The 21,188-nt window shown below is 40.4% G+C and overlaps 1 protein-coding gene across 1 annotated transcript in view; it reads left to right on the top strand.

Moving 5' to 3' along the window:
• The first annotated feature begins 12,806 nt into the window (after nucleotides 1-12,806).
• dkk2 (dickkopf WNT signaling pathway inhibitor 2) overlaps nucleotides 12,807-21,188 on the top strand; it is a 12,138-nt gene continuing 3,756 nt past the window's right edge. Inside the window, exons 1-2 of the mRNA XM_005726859.1 lie at nucleotides 12,807-13,025; nucleotides 21,058-21,188. The exon at nucleotides 21,058-21,188 is cut by the window's right edge and continues 2 nt beyond it. Coding sequence (XP_005726916.1) covers nucleotides 12,840-13,025; nucleotides 21,058-21,188 — 317 coding nt within the window. The 5' untranslated portion in view covers nucleotides 12,807-12,839. The remainder of the gene's footprint in view (nucleotides 13,026-21,057) is intronic.

The following is a 21,188-nucleotide window of genomic DNA, read 5'->3' as shown; positions in this document are numbered from 1 at the left end:
ATTATTCAGTTAAACATTGTTTTACAAGTTACGTCTACAATTGTCACGTTTACAGGGGGAGCTAGCCTTGGCCTAAAGGACTAAATAAATACATGAAAAATGTTGATTAAATGACCAATAAAGTTGCTTAGTTATACGCCTGATTTTTTTTAATACTTTGTTTTGTTTTCCCTTGCTAAATTTACTTTTAGCATTTAGTTTTTTAGTGATTTAAATTTTTATATTTCAACAAGTTGTCCAAATTTTCAGTGTATGATTAATAATCTAAAATTAAAGAGAAAAAAAATCCTTGTCTATTTTTTTTACATTAAAGGTCTGGGTTTGTCATTATTAGACTCACAGGACTATATTGTAATGTTAGTTATATGTTAATACAGAATAGCACACTACACCTACACCTGAGAGTAATGTGCATTACAATTTCTAAGGAGGCGGATATGACTCTCTAAAATACAAAAAAAAAAAGCCAATAATACTGTTTAAATGCAATGTAAAAAAAAGGGCAATTTTTCCTTTTCTCTACAACATGTGAAGATACGTTACACAAATACATAAGTGGAATCTAATTTATTTTAAAAACTCTAAAAGTAATCATTAACTAATAAAATGCCTAAAATACACCATCAAAACAATTACATGGTAAATGGTGGGAAATTGCAATGTAAGCCACAAGCATTATAATAAACTGCTACTGCTCTTCTAGTAAAGAACTACCAGTGTGAGTAACTGACTTGTACCTAACTAAAACCTGTAATATATTTGAACTTGTAATGGTATTAAATCAACTCAAGAGCGAATAAACAAAGATAATCTGGCTGAGCACTAAAATATTCAGTGAGATTTAGTAATTGAAACAAATAACAAACTAATAAAAGCAAGCGTGGTATGGATGACGGAGCGGATTGAGTGATCACAAATAAAGACCTCAGAGGTAATTGCAGTGGTGGAAGTCTATGCTCGGACTGTGCAAAGAAATCCACTTCCATATCTTTTCTTTGCATCAGCATCACAGTTTTTGGGACAAGACAACATTGTGTGGCAGTCATTCAGTCTATTCGTACTCTGTAACAATGACAGCAAATGACCACAGAAAAGTGATGTCACCACAGCTGTCTGGTTCGAACAACAAAAAAAGCACCTTTTAGGATGGGCAGGTCTGAAGTCAGATTAAACCCAAGAGGGAAGTCAGATTTTCAAGAGCCCCAAATAAAACACACTGATTGCGTTGCGGTGCTGGGTACATTTCTATAAAGACGTAACCAATAACATGAGTCAAGGTTCAAAAGATCTGAAACCCGCTACCTAACTACTACCTGCTAACTACCTAACAAACTCTTATTAAGTAAAACATAACAGAGATCTTGCAGAATATAACATATAAGACCTACATGTTTAAAACAGGTAATTAGCAAAAAACAAACAAACAAAAGAAAAACAAAAACAAAGAAAAAAGCAAAAGTCAAACTTGTATTCATTAACATATATATTTTTGGAGATCATAGGCAGCATCGTGGGCAGCATTCAGTGTTGTATTCATGCTGTTGGCCTACCAAATCCCCAAGTGTGAACAGCTCTCTTCCTTGTTTAGTTCTGTTTAGTTGTCTGATTTTTGGCAAATAAGAAAACAACACTAGCTATAGCAGTGGTTCAGTAATAGTAAAGGCTCAAACTAAACATGCCTATTCTTTTAAAACAAGAAAAATAGTTCATCTTCTAGAAGTTACAAGGCAGACGGTCTGAAAAGATACTTCTCAGCAGCCTTGACACTCTGGCAGCGAGCTGATGGAGATGGATGGTATAAAAGTGAATGAGCAATAGATTATCATCATTATCATACAGTCTATGATAATGGCTTGTGGTCAAATATGAAAGCATTTGGTAGTGGACTGTTGAGAGGTATGGTTTCAGAGAGGTAAGCACCTTGCTGAAAAGCTTTTCATTTCTCAATGTGCGCATCCTCATTCTCCTCTTAGTCCATTCAACCTGAAATACAAGCAAAGGAGGCACTAGGAGAGAAGAGCTGAGTCATCAGCTGTAGAATGAAATATCTCCAGAGGAGGGAAGTAACAAAGTACTGTATTTACGCAAAATTTTTGTATATACATTTTATTTTTCACTCCTCAAGTTTGGAAAACAGTCTCATTGCTTCAGATTTAACACATCTGGGGGATTTTCCCTCAGTAATCTAAAGTGAGTATTTGCTGCAGGTGTCGGTAAGTTGCGGTCGAGATATGGTTAGCATTTAGCTAGTGCTACAGAAGATAAGTGAACATAAAGGAAATAACATTTTTAAACTGTCTGGTAGTTTCAAATGCAACATTTACAAGAACTCAAAAAATTTCAAACAAACCCACAAACTGTTACTGTGCAGTTTGTTTCACAGTGCGTCTGCCAGCTAAAGTTATAGCTGCTGTATTTCACGGGGAGAGAAAAGACTCCAAATGTAAGATGAAGAAGAGATCATTTATAAAGGTAAGGACTAATTAGTGACATTTGATCTGGAAATTTATAGGTTTACATGTAGTGTCATTTATTTTAGTGTTTTTTGAGCAGCTATTGGATCTCTGGGTCTATGGATGAAGTTATATATATATATATATATTTTTTTTTTAATTTGACCTTTTTTGTTATTTAATGGTTGCATGAAAATACTGGGCAGTTTAATGCAATCTACAGTGTTTAGTTTGCATCACTGTTGTGAAGTTTGCAGTAATGCACTATGTTCGACTGGTGCTGAGCAGCTGTGGTGTTCATGGTCATTTTTAGGTTACACAAGGTGTAGCAGAGATCAAACTAAATTTAAGGTGATGATGTTGATTCGATTCACTCACTGAATTAAACCATTATATTGCTTAGAGGTTGGAAATTAGCTGTACAGCTGACATGGCACCTGCTTATATGTAGCTGAATTCAGTTGGCAAAGATCTCAAAAACAGCAGCACAACTCAGCAGATCACAGCTGGTACACAGAAAATTGCTGGATCTTACAACAGAAATGACTGTCCCTTATTTAAAGTGATTCTTTTCCCCGCACTGGACTACCACAACCAGTCTTTGTGTTCACTCACCCCCTCCCACACCAACCTTTGCATTCTCACTCAGTAAGTAGTAACTTCCATCCATCCATTCACTTCTGGTTATCCTTTTCGGGGTTGTGAGGGGCGCTGGAGCCTATCCCAGCTGTCATAGGGCGAGAGGCAGGGTAGACCCTGGACAGGTCGCCAGTCTGTCGCAGGGCTAACACATTGAGACACAGACAACCATTCGCTCTCACATTGACTCCCACATTTACACCTATGGGCAATTTAGATTAATCAATTAACCTATCCCCATTAACTGCATGTCTTTGGACTGTGGGTGGAAGCCAGAGGACCCGGGAAGAACCCAAGTAAACACGGAGAGAACATGCAAACTAGTAGTAACTTTTATTATTATTTTTTTATTTCATTGCTGTCTTATGACAACTGACGAATACAACCACAACAAGAAATATATCAAAAATACAAACATTAACACACAGAATAGTTAAAACTAAAAGCGCAACTACATGCAAGAAATACACAAGTCATATCATAGCTTCTCCAGGAAGCTTCCTCTCATCTTTGCTCCAGATGCATTTTTGGAATTGAGACATCATTGAAGCCTGTGTGCTAAGATCAGTTTCTTGTTTACAGGAAGAAAAAGGACAAAGAGGATGGGGAGATAGGCATGGGCAGAGAAACTGACTGGGTAAAATTAAAATTTGTTCCTTTTCATTTGTCAATAAAAAGACATTCAAGCATTAACAGACTTATTTGTCTCGGGGCTTTTTGAATCCTGGTTTTAACACTTAGAGTTGAGGCTAAAATATTCCCAGCCAAGTTTTAAAATCAGTTTTATTGTTTTATCTTCTAAAGTAAGTGACAATTGATGACACGACTTCTCAATATCTATGAATTCCTGTATTAGTTGCAAGTATTCTGTTATTTATACCTAAACATATATACACATACATAAATGGCAGAAAGAGAAGTATGTAATTTCTTAAATATCAAAGATTTACCAGCTGAAAATCACATGTCTGCTGCAAACCCTTTGCAGCATAGTGTAATAAATTTGCTGAAACAGCTACCTAGAAAACCTGAAAACGCTGTTACTGGACATACACAGACAGGTCTGCGAGTTACAGACCACAAATTGTAAATGCAGCTGTAATTACTGCAGACATATTTAAAGCAGCACTTTAGGGTAAACTGCTGATAGCACGCGTGAGCCAGACATAGCATGTATACTACCAAGCTCACATGCATGTGGCTGAGGCTGGCTTCAATTAAAACACTATTACTGTCAGAACTAATCAACACTCCTCGCGGGGACCTCAGCAGCAATAATTAAACTTTCATTTATCTCTGCTGTCCACGGACTGCTGAGGTCTAAGTATGCTATTAAAATCCCACAGATGGTATTATCTAATTTTCTGGTTTACCATATTGATTCAATGAAATATTTGTAAAATCACAGTTTATCATGAGAACATGGTATTTATAGCTTATATTGGTCAAGCACATCATAAATCTCATTCTGAGAGTTGGCCACAAGCTGCCAGACTCTGGCCCCAGTACACACTGCTCTGCTGAATGCGTACCTGAAGTCTGTTATTCGTGGTTCATGCTCGTCTGAACCGCAGGCTGAAATTTTCTTTTCAAATTTGTCAACCTCAGCATAGACAACTATATTTAAATTCTCTCCCATTCCCTGTATTATTATGGTAACTGTGGCACTAAAGCCAGCAGAACAAAAGCCTGGTATGTATGCATGCCATTGTCTTGTTGTAGTACCTGTACTCTAATGCCTTTGCTCATTTGCACATGAGAAATGATCATAGAATGCTAAAGCTGCCTTTCTATCATATCAGCTGTCTACGCTGAAACTTCAGGAGGGCATCTTTAAAGACGACTTCAAATAGCAGTGACAGTGCGCCTCTGTGTGTCGCCACATCACACAGCCTGAGGCAAAGAAAGCATCGTTTGATTTAGAGGCAGGAATGGCCTTTTAGGTCCCTGATTAGTGGAGCCCTGCGTGCTTTCATGTGGTCAGCATTCTGCAAGGGAAGGGTCAGTGTTATCGATTAAATAATCTCAGTCGTTTAAAAGCAGAAACAGGGTGCATTCATGTGCTGAAAGCTAGACTCTTCGGAAATGGCCTAATCCATCTTCCTGAGAAATGAGAGGATAGGAACAATTATCTGCCAAGCAGCATGTCCTCTTTTTAACAGAGCTGTGCACACTGCTTACTGCAGCCTCCAGTTCATCTTCCTGGAATGTGCAGTTGAAGGAAGTTATGAAAGCAGTGTTGGACTTTTGATTAAAGTGATATTGCTAATGATCCACATGAGAGCCTCGGGTCGGAACAATTAATCATTACATGTCAGAGGAAGTTATGCTGTGGCTTTAGTTTTCCAATAGTCACAAGAATGAACATCTAGAGCTTTCTTGCACTTCTGTATGCTGGTTAAAGTTTTTAAAATTGCTTTCAGTCATTGGGTAATGACATGCACATATGGCAGAGATCAGAATTTGTACTACCCTAATGACAAAATAATTACCTTCTCATTGTACCGCTGATGTAATTTAACAGTTTGAGTAGTTTTGGTGTCACTGAGGTTATGTTTGTAAGGGAAACATTTATAGATTATTGGTTAATGTATTGTTTCTTTATATTAGGTCTACAAAATAGCTTCTTTTTTTTTAGCGTTTAATGATTTGGCTTCCCAATGCCTGGTCACAGTAAAATGGCAAAAACTGAGACAGAGATGGGCAGATGTTGCTGTTGCTTCAACTTGTAATCCAGGTCCTGCCAGAAAAAGTAAGAAATACTGAACATATTATTGCGATTAAGAAATCAAAACCACTACATAAACCCCTGAAAGTATGGCAAATCTATACATAAGCCAGGGAAATAAGATGGGGAATTTTGTTTGTTTTGTTGATTCCAAATTCAGAGAATACTTAGTTTTTGGTAGCTGCACTTCTGAGATCAGAACTAGAAATGTTTTGTCATGAAATTTGCTCCCTCGCTGAAGCAGAAAGTAAAGCAGAGAAAATGATGTTGGGAACAGGAGCTCTTAAACTTTTTCAGGCCAAAAACTCTTGAGAGGGGAGAAAAGTTCCCCGTCTAACTTTAACATGTAGCACATCATAACCACAGAGTGTTCTGTAAAAACTGGCCTCTTGCTTTTTTACAGGTTGCCAAAGCACCTAATAAGATTCCATCTCTGCTTTTTTGGAAACTGTTGGATTTGTAACTACTGTTTTTTTTTTTTAGCTGCTGTATTCTTTAAAAGTTGTTGTATTTGTAAGCCTGCGCCTGAAAACAATATGACATCACTTTGACACTAGTGTCTAATTGCTGCTTTTAATAAAGACAAACACAGTCTACCTGCCGCCCTGTTTTTAATTTGACATAAAATAAAGGTTCTCTGTTCCTCTTTTGAAACATCCGAATGAGTGAGGTGACAGATTAGTAAGACTTAATGAAATATGTGAATGCTGCACTGGTCTGTTGTGGTCAAGAAAGAGCTGAAACTGTCGTTTTATCTGTCAGTTTACTGACCACAAGAATAAGACCAGAGTGTCTGGGCTCAGCCTTAGGCCTTGATTATACTTGCCACCTACATGAGGCCACTAGGGTCTGTTCGGGTCCGAGTGAAGTAAATTTCACCATTAGAGGTTGAGCACAAGGGCTTTGTGGACATCCATGTGCCTGCCTGTTCTTTGGGACCTCAGGGGGGTTGTCCTAGGAGACTTTATATTTGACCAATATGGTACAGCACTGGTAGCATGCTGGCTGTCCATAGGCAGCTAGAGAGTGCTCCTCTATCTACCTGCACAGATCGTCTGTTGCCAAATGGGGCCAGTGTCAAAAATATGTGGTACAACTGGTCATTTGGCTACTCTTGCTGTTGTTGGGCTGTCAGTCAGCTGTGAGATGCTGTTCCATTTATAACATGAAAAGAGCGAAGTGAAAGCGAGTGTTAAGAATGATGAAAATTGTGACCATTGTTTTACACTTTTCCCATTCCCCCTGAACTCTACTGTCACTCCCTTCCCTGTTCTGGTCCAGTTGTCATTGAATAAGCATTGACCGACACACAGTGCCATCCACATTAAGCAAAATGCAGTTTGGATTTTAGAGGACTGACTGGAACACTGTCTGTGTCCTGTCCTGTCTGTAGCCTCTCCGTAAGCAAATAGCAAATAACACAAACAGACATAACTGCAGCATCGCAGCAACAACTGCGTATGGATCCCAGGCAGGGGACTTCAAGTGGACTTAAAAAAAATATAACAGGCATGAGTACTCGGCTGTGGTGTCTCCAGGTCTCTATATCCGTGTCAGGAACGGAGTATAATCAAGGCTTTCGCCATATGCCTTGATTATACTCTGCTGCGGTCTGCCACCTGTGGAGCATGCATAGTTGGTACATTATAATGTAAATTCTCTGCAGGCAATTCTGCACAGTCACAATTCGTCTCTTGAGCTGTCTCAGACCTACTGGGAGGTAACTCCAGCGCAGACACAATACTCACTGAAGAGATCACGTCCACGGCTGCCTCGGGAACGCTTTGGTGTTCCTCTGGAAGGTCTTGGTGTTTCTGCCTGCACAGACCTATCCCTTCAACCTGGACCTTAGTTTTAAATTAACATTTTAACCTTAATCCTAAAGAAAGGTAAAAGTAAACCTACGAGCATGCTACAAAATGGCAGTGACTCTGAAACCGTCGGGCAGGCCTCACTGCTGGCCTATAGAGCGACTCTAGGTTGGATATGGAAAATAAATATGGGATTTTGTTGACTTCTGCTTCAGAAAAATGAATCTTCAAGCCATCCTTATTGGTAAGGATTGATGACAATTGTGGAGAGTGAAGCATGAACATTTTGAAGTAGTGCATTCAAGAGAAGATTTAAGAATAATTGCAATAGGGACTGATCAGTCTTTATGTGTTCGGTGTAGTAATGGAAAAAATAGAGCGTACGAAGAGCTGATGAACTGCGAGACGTATCTCTGCAAAACATCTCTGTTTGTCTCTGAATGCACTTAAGTTTGAAAACTCTTTGATCCCAAAGTCTTAATTTCTGGATAACTCCAGCATCAGTCACGGGGCTCATCTTTTATTAAAAGCAGAATGTTTTTTTACTTGGAAAGAGTTGAAACAGTAGTGAAAAAAACTGTCCGGATCATTTCTGCAAGCGATAGATGTAAACTAGGAATTTTGTTGTAAAAACACAACTTAAGCAATAGAATATGTGGAGCAAAATGGTGTTTGGTAACAGCTCTTTATGAGAAGAGATGTCGAGATAATCCATCATTAATGTCGTCCTGAAGGAAGCTGGTGATAAAAATGAGAACAGTCACCTTCAATGAAATCAAAGCCAATGTGTTTTGGGTTTTTTTTTCGTGTGACGTCCAAACATTTAATTTGCTGGATCCAGACTTGCTTCCTTTTGGCCGGCTGTTCTAATGTTGAGCCATCTGCCGCATGACCCACGTCATCAGGCCAGCTCACATCTGCTGGATGTGTAAAAAAAAAGTGGAGAGACAGTCTCTTGGATAAATTGTTCATCTATTGTGGGGTGTAGTCCATATGCATGTTCTGTATAAGCCACATCAAAGTCAGCGGCAGTCTTTCACTCAGCTCCACCTCACTGACAAAGCATGACAGATATGCTGCTGGTTCTCCACCACGGGAAACCCTGCACTACGGACAGAACATAAACACCCAAATTTCTGAGTGACCCCGAATCAAAGGCAGACTTACACTACACTGACTGATGTGTTGTAATGAAGCATAGTTGTGGGTGGTAAGCCTGGGAAGGTGAAACCATTCATGGATTGTGTGATCTATTAACAAGAAGCAGACACAGTGAGGCACAGTGAAACTGGTTTACACTGTCTTCAATTACACAAAAGTTTAAACCCACAACGGCTTTGATGGTAATCCAAAAGTGTTAATCCAAATTGTTCTTCACACAAGACGTAAAATGTTGTAACTACAGATTACCGTACTGCTCGGATGTAGTTGTGCCAATTTATTTGATTTTGAACCTGTGTCATTTCAGTATAATGCACTCTTCATTGCATCTGGCATAACTCCAGTGCATATCAAGAGAAACATGGCAAATAGTTAAAAAAAAAAACAACAAAAAACCCCCACTGATTGCCTCATTTTAGGTTTTAACTTGGTGGTTACATTGACTTTAATGATGGTGAAGAAAAACTAAGACAAGGGAAAAACTGAGTTGATTTAAAAGATGTGAAACATCAGTTTTCTCCATCTAAACATTTGTGTCACGGGTAAAGTGACGTAGCAACAAAACTAATAAGCATAAAACCAAAAAATGGCCACGCAAGAGACGTTAGGTTTGGGAGTTTGGGTTAATTAAAAACAGTTTAGCTCTGATTATGCTTGCAATTGCCAGTAATTGCTACAACACATACTTCAGGAAGTAAGAAAACCTATGTTGTGTCCTTGCTGATTTCACCAAGACAATCCTAAACCATATACTGCACAGATTTTTGCAGAATTACTTAGTTGAAAATGCGTGTGGCTGCTCAGCTGGCCTTCCCACAGTAGTTTTGGTATATTACCAAACTCAAAATATCGCAAGTGAGACCAGGGATGTTGAGTAGCTGAAATCTTGTATGAAGTAAAATAATAATGAAAAAAAAAAAGATTTCATTTTACAGACGACAATAGTTTGTCACGTCAGTTCATGGATGCCAAAACACGCTAGCATCCACGTTTGCTTCCCTGCAGTCAGCTTCTTTCTGTTTGCTGACACACATCTGGCACAACTGGAAAATGCTTGACTTTCAAGAAAATTAATTTTTTTGATCACAAAAGCCGGTGAACAGTGCGTCCAGCAACAACAAATGGTAATCTTAAGTCTTAATCAGTCTAGTCTGGAGTATCTAAGACCTAAAATGTGTGTTTACCTAACTGGCCACAGCTATTACACTGTCTAGTTGCCATGAATTCTATTGAAACTGGGGCATCTGCAAAATCAGATTGCCTCAGCCAGTGTAAACATGGCTATAATTTTACAGTTTTTATCAGTTTTTCTCCAGCTCCAAGTTGTTTGAAAGTGATGGAAGACCTTATCCAGTCTAGTGTGAATGGGTTCTAATTTCCACTATACACTTTTTAATCTTCCCTCAAGTTCAAAGTGCAAATCAGCTGTGCTTTGCTTTCACCGTTGTCACTCACAGGTGATATTTTCTATGCTGTGATTTTACAGACAGCTTAAATTCTTAAACATTTGAGAATTTGCCTCTGTTAAAGTATTAACACAGCAACATAACAGTCCAAATGTGGTTACCGTGTGGAGGCTCGGGTGATGATAGCGTGTCAGAACATAAGATAATCCCACGGGAAACTATTTCCTACTAAAAGAGCCAAGACAGCAATCACAGACTTTGGCCCAGGTTCTTTAGCCTGCTCTCCCCCCCCCGCCCCCCCTCTGTGAATCCCAACTCAAACATTATTATTTTTTAATATCTTTTTTTTCTTACACTTATCAGTGACATCCACTAACATGCAATATGCTCACACCGTCATGGACCAGAAGCTTTGCTGCCCGCAGTCTTCACATCACCTTCCCTCCAGCAGGATACCGTCACGTTTAATCTGCTGTGGTTTCTGCAGATGTTTCCACACTTATCAGCACTAGTGCATCAAAACGCCGTGTTCCTCCCCTCTGACGCTTCTGCAGACTATCATTTGAAGTGTCCTCTCTTTCCTGTTTGCATGTATTAAACTGATGACTGTGTCTGAAATGCCACAGACCAACCAAACCCATCTCTCTTTGCTCTGGTCCTCTGATTCACTGTCAGCCCATTTTGCCGTCTCTTTCGGGACTTTTTCAGCTGTTTCATCAGGAATAACGAAGCCAGACAAAGTCCAGCTGGGCACCACCCAGTGTTTGTGGAATAAATCAAAGTTTTTGCTCTGTGTATTTTTTTCCTTCCTTCCGTTCTTTCTTTCTTTCTTTCTTTCTTTCTTTTTTGCAATGGTTATTTGAACATAAGAACATAATCTTCCATTTATCCCACAAAGGACAAAAAAACTTCCCTGTGACAGAACTATTTAACTCAGTGCAAGTTTATGTTATGCAGACTTACTCCAATTAATTATCCAAACCTTGTTTCCCACATTAAACTTGTCTGAAAATGGATTGAGGTCTTTTCAGATGTGTTTCTGGTAAAAGCATCTGTCTGGTAAATCAGTGCACGCTCAGGTGACAACAGAGGCTAAAATAGTATCACCTCCGCATCTACAGTTACATCAGACAAGTCCAATACTTCCTCCCACTCCCCAGTTCAGTTGGTCGTCCATTGTCTCTGACAAAAGAACTTGACACTTTGAATTGGAGGCTGTGATGGATCGCTTTTGAGGTCAGAAGCCTTTACCAGTATTCTGGTTTCATCCCTGCCCAGCCAGGCTTCCAGCCTTCAATAGAAGCTTCCAGCTTGTGTGAAGACTAAAGTAGTATTAGGTGAGCTATTGTGTGCAAATGATTTTGATTGCTGGCAGCTATTTTTTTTTTTTTAAATTTTGTGTTTGATTTACATGCACGTGGTTCACATTGGAAAGTTATCATGTTTAACGCTATAATCAATGATCATGACCAAGCACATCACATTATTTTATGCATGTAAAGTGCGCACAATAAGAGCAATACATCACCGAAATCACTACAATGAATCACTCCCTGAGTGAATTATTCACGTCTGCTCTACCTGCCTAAAACTGAAAGAAGCCATTGTACCAAGAAATACATTATCTAACCAACATGAATATAATTTATCCCCATGCAAGACTCGTAACAACAAAGGAGCCTCTATAATTCTTGCATCAGTAACCTTATCACCGTCGTCATCCCTTGCATCATGAGGGATGTCTTTCCCAGGGAGAAAACAATAGTTATCAGATTTTATTTTCAAATTCTACGTTATTCCGGAATGCTGGTTAACCCTAAACTGCTTTTTTTCTCTCTCTCTTTAACATTAGGCGGGGTAGTTTTTAAATTTTAAGCACAGGTGCAATTTTTTCCCCCAGACAGATAAATTAATTCTCTTTTTAAAGTAAAGCGTTCCACCTCACTTCCAAAAGAAAGCCTTTTTCTCCTTCTTTTTTGGACTCGCCAAAGTGACTTTTTCCCTTCCCGTTTCCTTTGCGTGATCGCAGTAAAAAAGGGTTAAGTGCTCAGTTAAAATACACAGTGTATAATTTTATAGCTTTTTCCCAACGGAGCTCCTGGTGCCGGTGTCCAGACGACAATGCGAGAGCAGCAGCGCAGCGCACAGATCAGTTTCATTCTTTGTCAGTTGTGAATAGGGGCGGAGGAAGCAAACTCATTAGAATCCTATAAAAAGAAAGTATCCGAGATCATAAAACAGCCGGCTACAGGACTAAGCGCTCACTCGCAGCCAGACTGAGGCACAGTGGAGACCTCTTGTCAAGTTTCTGTCTGACCCTCAGAGCATCGGCATTTTAACAGTTTAGGTTCATACAAAAAAAATTCTTTTTTTTACTCGTGCACCTGGCTCCCCGTGTTTGTTTGTGTCGTTGCTTTTAAAAGAATCTTCAATGGCAGTCCTTTAAATTATTTGACCTTTTCAGGACCAGAAACTTGGCATCATCATCATCATCACCACTGTGTGTACTGCAGTCTGACAAGCGTGACGCATGGACACTGCCAGGGCGCACACGTCTCATTGAGAAACTTATTTTTCTTTTCTTTTCTTTTTTACTAAATTATTTTTTTTCTTTTTCCATATATTTCTGTATTTTTTGAGGATGGTCGTCTCTGCTTGGAATAGATATTGTGTTGTAGTGTTTCTCGTCACTGCGCTCAGGACTGGGACATCCCAGGTATCAGAGGCGCGCCCGAAGGCGAATTCCATCAAACCCGGTCAGTTGGAAGAAATACCGACACCGGCAACCAACCGATCTGCAACAGTCACCAAGAAACACAACATCCAGGTAACTTCAGTTATTTCATTGTCTGTCTGAGAAAATATCAGCGGAGATGTCAGAGCACTGTTTGCCCTGTATCACTAAGAAGACAGTTTATGAAATGCAACAAAAACAATCGTAATAGCAAAAACTTTTCTTCCACGAGTTCCCCTTTTCCAATTTATGATTGCTGAGTGGGAAACATTTTCCTTTGCACAATTAAAGGGTAAAATAGTAATATACACCTTCAGAAAGCTGCGTCATGTGTGGATCGTTATTGGAAATTGGGAGGATTGGACCCCTCATAAATCCTAATTGCCTTTCAAACCTGACGCCACAGTCGGGTGCAGCACACTTCCACAGTAAATCATTAATGCCGTCAGAAAAGTGAGAAAAAGTTAACACTTGGGGTAATTTTCTGTCTGGATCCGCGTGTCATTAAAGCGGTCCAGGCGCTTGCTGGGATTATGAGATTCTGTGGGGCCACTCTTACCAACCACTTTATACCCATTCAAAGGGGTATCGATCCCCACTGTTTCAACAAAGTGCCGCATTTCTGTAGAGAGTGCTTGTGAGAGCAAATATGAGATTAAAAAAAACTGTGAACATCTAAACCTGTGGATTGGCCAGGAAAATTCACAATCCAAAAAATAATAATTCCTGAGAGGTGGATGTTTAAATCAGCTTGGAAGGCAGGCGTGTATGTATAAAATAAGCATAGCAGATAGTGTGCGAGCAGTAGATGGCACTGCCACATCTCCAGGACACCCCTCCCCCCAGTGGTCTCACCTGCTTCGTTTGCATTTGGCCTGTACACCTTGCCTTTTTTTGATCGTCTTGCATATCAGTGAAATGCTTAGTTTTGAAAAAGGAGGCATCGAGCTGATACAGAAGAATTATGGAAAAGCTGCAGTGCCAGACCACAATTTTGAGCGCCTGCTTACTTCCATGCCTTTGCAATGGTTTGGAAGATTGGACTGAGGGAAAACAATATGTGTGTGCAGAAACCACCACACTGTTACAAAAGTATAATGTCATGGTGTGGTGGGTCCAAACCAGGATGGCTAATATCATTTATGAGGTTTTCCAGAGTGGTAAAGAAACAGCCGCAGCTCGGCCTTGGCGAAGACTTGTGGCTCGACGATAGTGAGCGAGCTGCACTGTCCTTCTGCCTCTCATCATGCAGTGGCTATCTGTAAATAGCTGTATTATATAGTGTAATAAATCAAAGTCTTGTTTGTGTTTCAGTAAAAATGTCCTGCACAATTAATTTAGAAGAGAACAACAGGATGCAGTTTTTGCAAGTTTTTTGGGGTAAATCTGCAATATCTGTACCTTAGCTTGCACAATTATACACACACACACACACACACACACACACACACACACACACACACGCACACGCACACAATCTCCATTATTGAGGCTTTTGGCATCCTATATTTCCATCTTTGAGGTGCCTCTCTACTTTCATATGTCAGTTTAGCACTCGGGTGAAGATTGGGGAAAAGGGCATGTGTCGGCTCAAGTTTTCTTTTGGCGTCAGTTTTAGGAGGAGACTTTGGCGCTGTTGTGTTATGAATGCATTGTAATACTGCTGAGTTTGCCACAACTGGTGAGGATAGTTAGCAAATTAGTGTTCGGGGATATATGAAATCCCCAGTTATGTGAAAGACAATCTGAACAATTTACCACTGTATCCATTTTTATTTTAAAATGCAGTTTTTCTTTAGTACTTCAGTTCACTTTTACATAGTTTAACACAGCTGTTTGGGGACCTGAAACTCACTCAAGGTTAACAATTATTCTGAAAATTACCAGGAATCTCCCCAAACGTTGGTTTTACATCACTTCGTAGAAGATTACTGGAATACAATGAGTGGCTGTAGCAGGAAACCAGGGTGTAATTTAGTTTTGTACCCATCAGATGATGGATATAAGAAATGTTGGTCAAAGCTTTTGGGTTAAAGGAAGCATTTGACAACGTAATGTGCTTTGATTTCCTGTAGCTGCTGACAAAGGTTGGTGATAAGGGTGACATTAATCACGCACAAACCAGGAAAGGCGTTAGGAATTCCTGCGTGTACAGACGGGGCAAACAGCTGAGTGTTTTCCTTTTGTCTCGTCCCTTACACGTCAGCCTGACTGGAGTAAAACCGACAAAGCCAAAACCTCCAAGACCTTGACAGCCAGTGTTCGTGGGTGGCACTCTGGGCTTCTTGGAAGGGAACCAACAGAAATGGATAGCACGGGCAGGCAGCGCTCACCACTGTAACCTCTGAACCCACAAGGGAACCAACACTCTGGGGGCATTCGTGCATAACGTGCCTGTAAAACGGCAGCCGGTCAGTCGGCCTTAACTAGTTGCTTTATTGAATTCACCAGAGGGTTTACTTTTAACAAGCAATCTCCCGAGACTCTCTCTATTAAAATGTAGCCTTTCTCCCCGAGCCAAAAATGATTGTTCAAGAATCCTAATGAGCTGAGAGAGAGAGAAAAGGTGTGACTGCTTATGTGTGTTTTAGTCTTCAGTTCTGCAGGTTTTCCAGCATGTGGGTCCCTCGGGTACCATGAGGCCCTTGAGCCGGAACCATTAGGGTTCTTGTGTGGAGACCACCTTAACTGTAACTCGACTTGTTAATGAGAGAAGAGACCCTGTGCACCTCTTATTTCACAAGATTACACCTTTTAAAGCAGCATACCTCCCAGATTACTATCGAGCACTTTTTCGCTTTCCCCCGATAGCCTTTGAAGACACCGCTCGCGTACAGTGACTGTGAGCCTTGCTATGGGTGCAATGACTAAGATCAACTCAGAATGTATACTTAACTTAAGGAAGGCCTAGTTTTTAGAGACTCTGGATCCTACTGCTCAAAGGGATATGGTTATAAACACATGTGTTTTGAGTGATGAAAGAGGCCGAGTTGTGTCTGAGGACATGGTTTGTATGAGTGACTTGTGTGCAGTCTTCCCTATGTTATCTGATAGCGGCCGTCTGTGCTTTCAGGGCAAATGAAGTTTGTTTATTCAGTGACATCGTTTGTTTGACTCTTTAAGGCCGCTGCCACTCATTAACACCATTCACTGCCTCAGGTTATGAGCTGGAGCTCTGAAGGAGCACAAAAAGCAAAGAGGGCGGATGCCTAAGACAGTGCTTTAGCTTCGTTGCAACTTTTTTTGTTGTTCCAGGCAAAATAAGTGGAAGGAAATAACGCTAATTTCTTTAACTTAGTGTGTTTAAAAACTGTAAAAGATGCTAAAAATGATTCGGGTGGCAGAGGGGCGTTATAGTCAATAGTTACATGAAAAAGAGAGACTTCACTAATGTCATGGTTCATAAAGGTGATCTTTGCCATTTGCAGCAGACTACAGTTCTGCCTTACGTTTTATTAGTGTTTGCATTGGAGGTCAATATCACCGTTCCATTCAGCAGTGAGGTTTACAAGTGCTCTAAATGAAGCAATAACATACATCATTTCTCCATGCCCTCATGTGCTATCTGATCTGATCTTAGAAAATGTTCAAAGTAGATGAAGAATTCAATTCACTTCTTTTTTTCTAATATACAGTTTTTGGCAAGTTTGAGCTTCATCGTCCAGATCACAAGAATAAAAACACAAGTCTGGGGGAACAATTGTAGCAATTTTATTAAAAAACAAACAAAACAAAAACAAACAAAAAACAAACAAACCTGTCAGCTGATGTTGGCCCATTATTTTGTTGGCCCATCCAACCTCTTGTCTGTTATTCTCTCACATTACCTTTGAGGGTTTTTTGTTGCTTTTTTGTCAGTTGATCATAAAGAGCTGGAGTCTAAGGGCTTAAATTACCCTTCTGTTATGTTGTTCCACTGCTGCTTTCCAGCGTTCATACTGGTTCTTGGTTCTGCCTAGGTTCTAGACATAGAGGAGAGGAGACATTCTTGGTGTTATTTTTTTTTTATGCATTACCGGGCTCTTCCGTTGAATTATATCAGCACTTTGGAATGACTGTAGAGAGGTAAATAGGGGATCCAAAGACTGGCAGAGAGGGTTCAAAGCCCTGTATATCCTGCAGTAAATCCCTTGGAGATTGTTGCTCCCGCACATTTAAGGTTCCTCTTCAAAGCCGAGGAGCTTTACCAGCACGAGAGCAACACGAGACAGGGCCGGGGGCTTCCCTTATTGCCCTCCGTCTGTCTCTTCCTTTATCGTCTCACCAGCATACCATGAGAGGCTGCACAGTACAGAGTGCTCAACCCACTTCCTATGCAGGATCCAAGGCTCTTCTTTTATGTTGCTAGACTGTCTAAGGAAAAATAAGGGAGCAACAGGGGAAAAAAGCGATATGAGATTAATAAGATGCATCCCAAAATGAAACCCTGTCCCTCAGATGTTGCAAAAGAGGCGTTTTAAAACATGACAAGATAAGGCAAGTTTATCAGCTGTGATTTAGGGGGCCGGCCTCGTATCATTGGGTTTCAAAGGATTGTCTTGCAGTTTGAGACATGATGGAAGAGGTGAGCCCCATTCCCACAGTGCCCCGTGTACTGTGATCGATGCAAACCTGCTAGCTCAGAAAGACAGATAGGTTTGAATGCAGGTAGTATGAAGTACTGCTGCACGTCTGGATCCATTTGTCTTCTTTAGATAACCAGAATTTTTTTCTTGTCAGGAGAGAAAAAGAAAACTTGAACTTCTGTTCAGTCCACATTTCCAGCAAATTCTTTTCTTGAGAGTCCACGGCAATGTCCGTATTTCTTTAAAAGAGGAGCTAGCAGAGAAACTGAACTCCACAGTTGAGCGGGAAAGTTTATTTCTCATTATAACAGCAGTAGTTTGTAAAAACCTGGGAGGAACAGTTTGGGGTTGTTTGTTTTGAGGAATCAATGCCGACTTAATGTGCGTTAAATAGAGAGGTGAAGCCAGGAGGTTATTAGTTCGGCTTAGTACAAAGACTGGGAGCTGGGAAAAGTCCATACTGTGTTTATTAATGAGCTTCAGAAGTGCTGACAGGGCGGGTTCGTATCTTAACAATCGATGAGGTGAAATTTTCAGCGTTTCCTCCTGCTTACGCACAAATATGACCTCTCCACATCCTGACGGCAGTTCTTAACCTTGTAGTAATTAAGAAATTTTGGGAATCCATAAAGCACCAAGGATTTGTTGCTTTCATCAGCAATGTTAATCATTTGCATTATGGGAATCTGTCATAATGATAGATGAGCGTTCAGCTGAATATTTCAGCTCATTTTTCTACGGCTACATCATTGCATCCATGTGTTTCCAGTCTGAGAAAGTCAGCATGGCAAACCTCCAGCAAGTCTAATCTTGTTCACTTTCTGAAGCTAAAGCACATGAGTAACAACTTTTAATGTGCTGAAATATTGATATTGTCGATAGCTGATTTAAACATGTGGTGTACATCGACGTCTGGAACGGCGCCCGCTCTTTTGGGGATGGTAGACCTCTCTGTACTGACCTTCATACCCCCAAAAGGAGTTTGTTATATTTACTGCGGCTGTAATGATTTTACTCTGATTTAAACCTCTTTTATGTTCACTCACATGTTGACTCTTCCATGTTTGTCAGTGGTAAACCAAATAAATCAAATCTGTCAATGCAGTGCCAGGGAAATGTGGATGTTGTGTTGGCAGCGGAGCGCCACCAAAACATCGTGTGCTTATGTCAGTCTTCAGCGAACGTGATTAATAGTAGATTCCATTTGATCTTAGCTTTGGTGTTATGCGTGAATAGGTGTTCTGTTGTGCAAATATGTGGTCCACTTCATATCTTAGCTTATCCTCCAAATTAAACCGAATGGTTGGAAATAAAAGAATGATGTGCAGAAACACAGTGACCTGAACTTTCTTTTTCGTGTGTGTGTGTGTGTGTGTGTGTGTGTGTGTGCGCGCGCCCCCTCAGATGTGGATGTGAGCCTTTCCTGCAGCTGTTTAAAATGTCCCCCTGCGTTGATGAGTTCGGCTCAAATTCGTGACATTATTCCATTTGTCAGCAAAGTTCTTTGATTTGTGTTACAATTTGCACCAAACTCCTTTGCTCCTGCTCCAAGTCTAATGACAATGGGACTTGCATGTGTATGGAATTATATCAAGACAGTGGTTCCAATAAAGAGAGTCTCATGTCGGTGTACACGCTTGTTATCAGAAGACTGAGCTTGGGTTTAATTGCACTTCTCACTGCTACGGATCGTTGGTTTTATGCCTTCTTTGTGTGGTCCCTTCATTAGGGAAAAGACGTAAAAGCTCTTGTGTACTTGGCTACATAATATTTCTCAGGCTTTTGGTGTAAAAACAAGAAATGCTAAAGCAAAAACAAAGGCAAATGAACTGTAAAGGAGCGTGATTGGCTACCGAAATGTAGCCCCATTAAGCCTGTGAACAGTTAGGGAATACTGAGAGAAACTGAAGTGGTTTGCCTTGGTTTGGTCATTTTAATAGCTGTATTGTTTGCCCACGGAAAAATAAAAAAAAAAGAAACATTCAGTAATAGACGAGTTAATCCCTACAGCATATTTTCCCCTTAAACTTGGTATAGAAGGACCGCAGCCTGTAGTAATTTCACCCAAAACAAACAATCTACAAACAACAAACTGAACAATATGTTTCACCACATACCCCCACTGGTATCTAGCCATTTACTTGGATACTCTTGGGTTAATTTGCTAAGGTTTTGGGTCTTTTGGGCCACCCAGTAATTACAAAGAAAGTGAGCGGAATTTAGCTTCGGCTTGCAAAACAATAACACATGTTTTTAAACTTACTTTTCAGAAATATGAATTTGCTGTATTTCAATCAAAATCCAGCTAGAATTCTTTATTCAGAAAGTCGAATTAACAACTGGAGGAACCAGAGAAATAAGCGACACAAAGTGGGTGGGTGACATGTTAAACTAATCTCAACTCTGAGGTGACTAGCAATGGGAAATGCTGCTGATTAGCTCATGAGAGGGTGGAAAATATGCAAGAGGCTTACCTACCAACCAGACACTGGCATGTACATTAGCAAGAAGCTGTAACACAGCGAAAAAACACAACTCCTGGGCTTCAGTTCGCTCTTTCCTAGGTCCTGTATTTGGTCCAAACGAAACTTTGTTGAACAGCTTAAATCAATAATTTTGCAAAGTAATTGAAGATCCAGCTGCAGATTAGAAAGAACAGATCTACCACCTTTGCAGGGGTGGATCAGGTGTTCTTGTTATCAGGGGTCTCTGCAAAGACCCCTGGATGTAACGTGAAATTCATTTGGCTTGACTGTTTTAGCTTGCTGCAGCCGTGACTTTTGGAAAGGTATAGGAAAGGTATTGCAATACTTTGAGCAAAAAACTATCAGCTTTAACGCTTTTAAACAGTGATGCCATGTGCACCACAGCACTCTGTAGACATTCAGAGGGTGATGACATGTGGGAGACACAAAATCTTTACAAGAAAATATATGCCATGTTAAATTAAAAATAAAGGGTGGAGATAACAGATTAGTTTACCATCTCAAGATGTTCCAGTGGCCCAGTAAAAAGAGGTATAACATGAGTTCGGATGCTGACAGGATCAGTGTTGCCAAGGGAACCGCATGCCCAATGGGTACTCTCTGACTCTGGCCTGATGTGCGCCTTTCTAAAGAAGAAAATAACGACCCTGCAGATGCAATTAAGGGAATTGTGTTTACACTGCAGCCATATGTGCATGTGCTTTATATTGCTTGATGTCACTTAGGCAAATACATCAAAGTCAAATAACAAAAGGCAGCATTTTCTGTTTATTTTTTCATAAAATCTGTTTAAAGGACTTGCGAGCACTTTTAATGTGCTTTTAACATAACTGAAGTAAGTGGGTATTTAACCTGCAACTGAACTGGCATCAGCATAGCTCAAACTGCACCAGGGAGCATTTCAATTAAACACGTCGCCTCACCAATGGAAGTTATGTGAGGCATGGTTTTTAGATCGGGCTGTCCACGGCAATCATTCAAAATTCTGCTGCCAGGAAGTCACGCAACATAACAGGTTCTTTCATAAACTGGGTAGACAGATATTTGGACATAACATCTTCTCTCTCTATCCAGGTGTACCCTTGCAGCAATGACAAGGAGTGCAGCGTGGGCAGCTACTGCCACAGCCCTCAACAGGCTCCTTCTCGTTGCCTCACCTGTCGCAGGAGGAAGAAGCGCTGTCATCGAGATGCTATGTGCTGCCC

The sequence above is a fragment of the Pundamilia nyererei genome, unplaced genomic scaffold, assembly GCF_000239375.1.
Source record: "Pundamilia nyererei isolate P.nyererei 1_Seehausen unplaced genomic scaffold, PunNye1.0 scaffold00022, whole genome shotgun sequence".
Taxonomy (NCBI): Eukaryota; Metazoa; Chordata; class Actinopteri; order Cichliformes; family Cichlidae; genus Pundamilia; species Pundamilia nyererei.
This window is presented reverse-complemented; position numbering and strand designations above follow the sequence as displayed.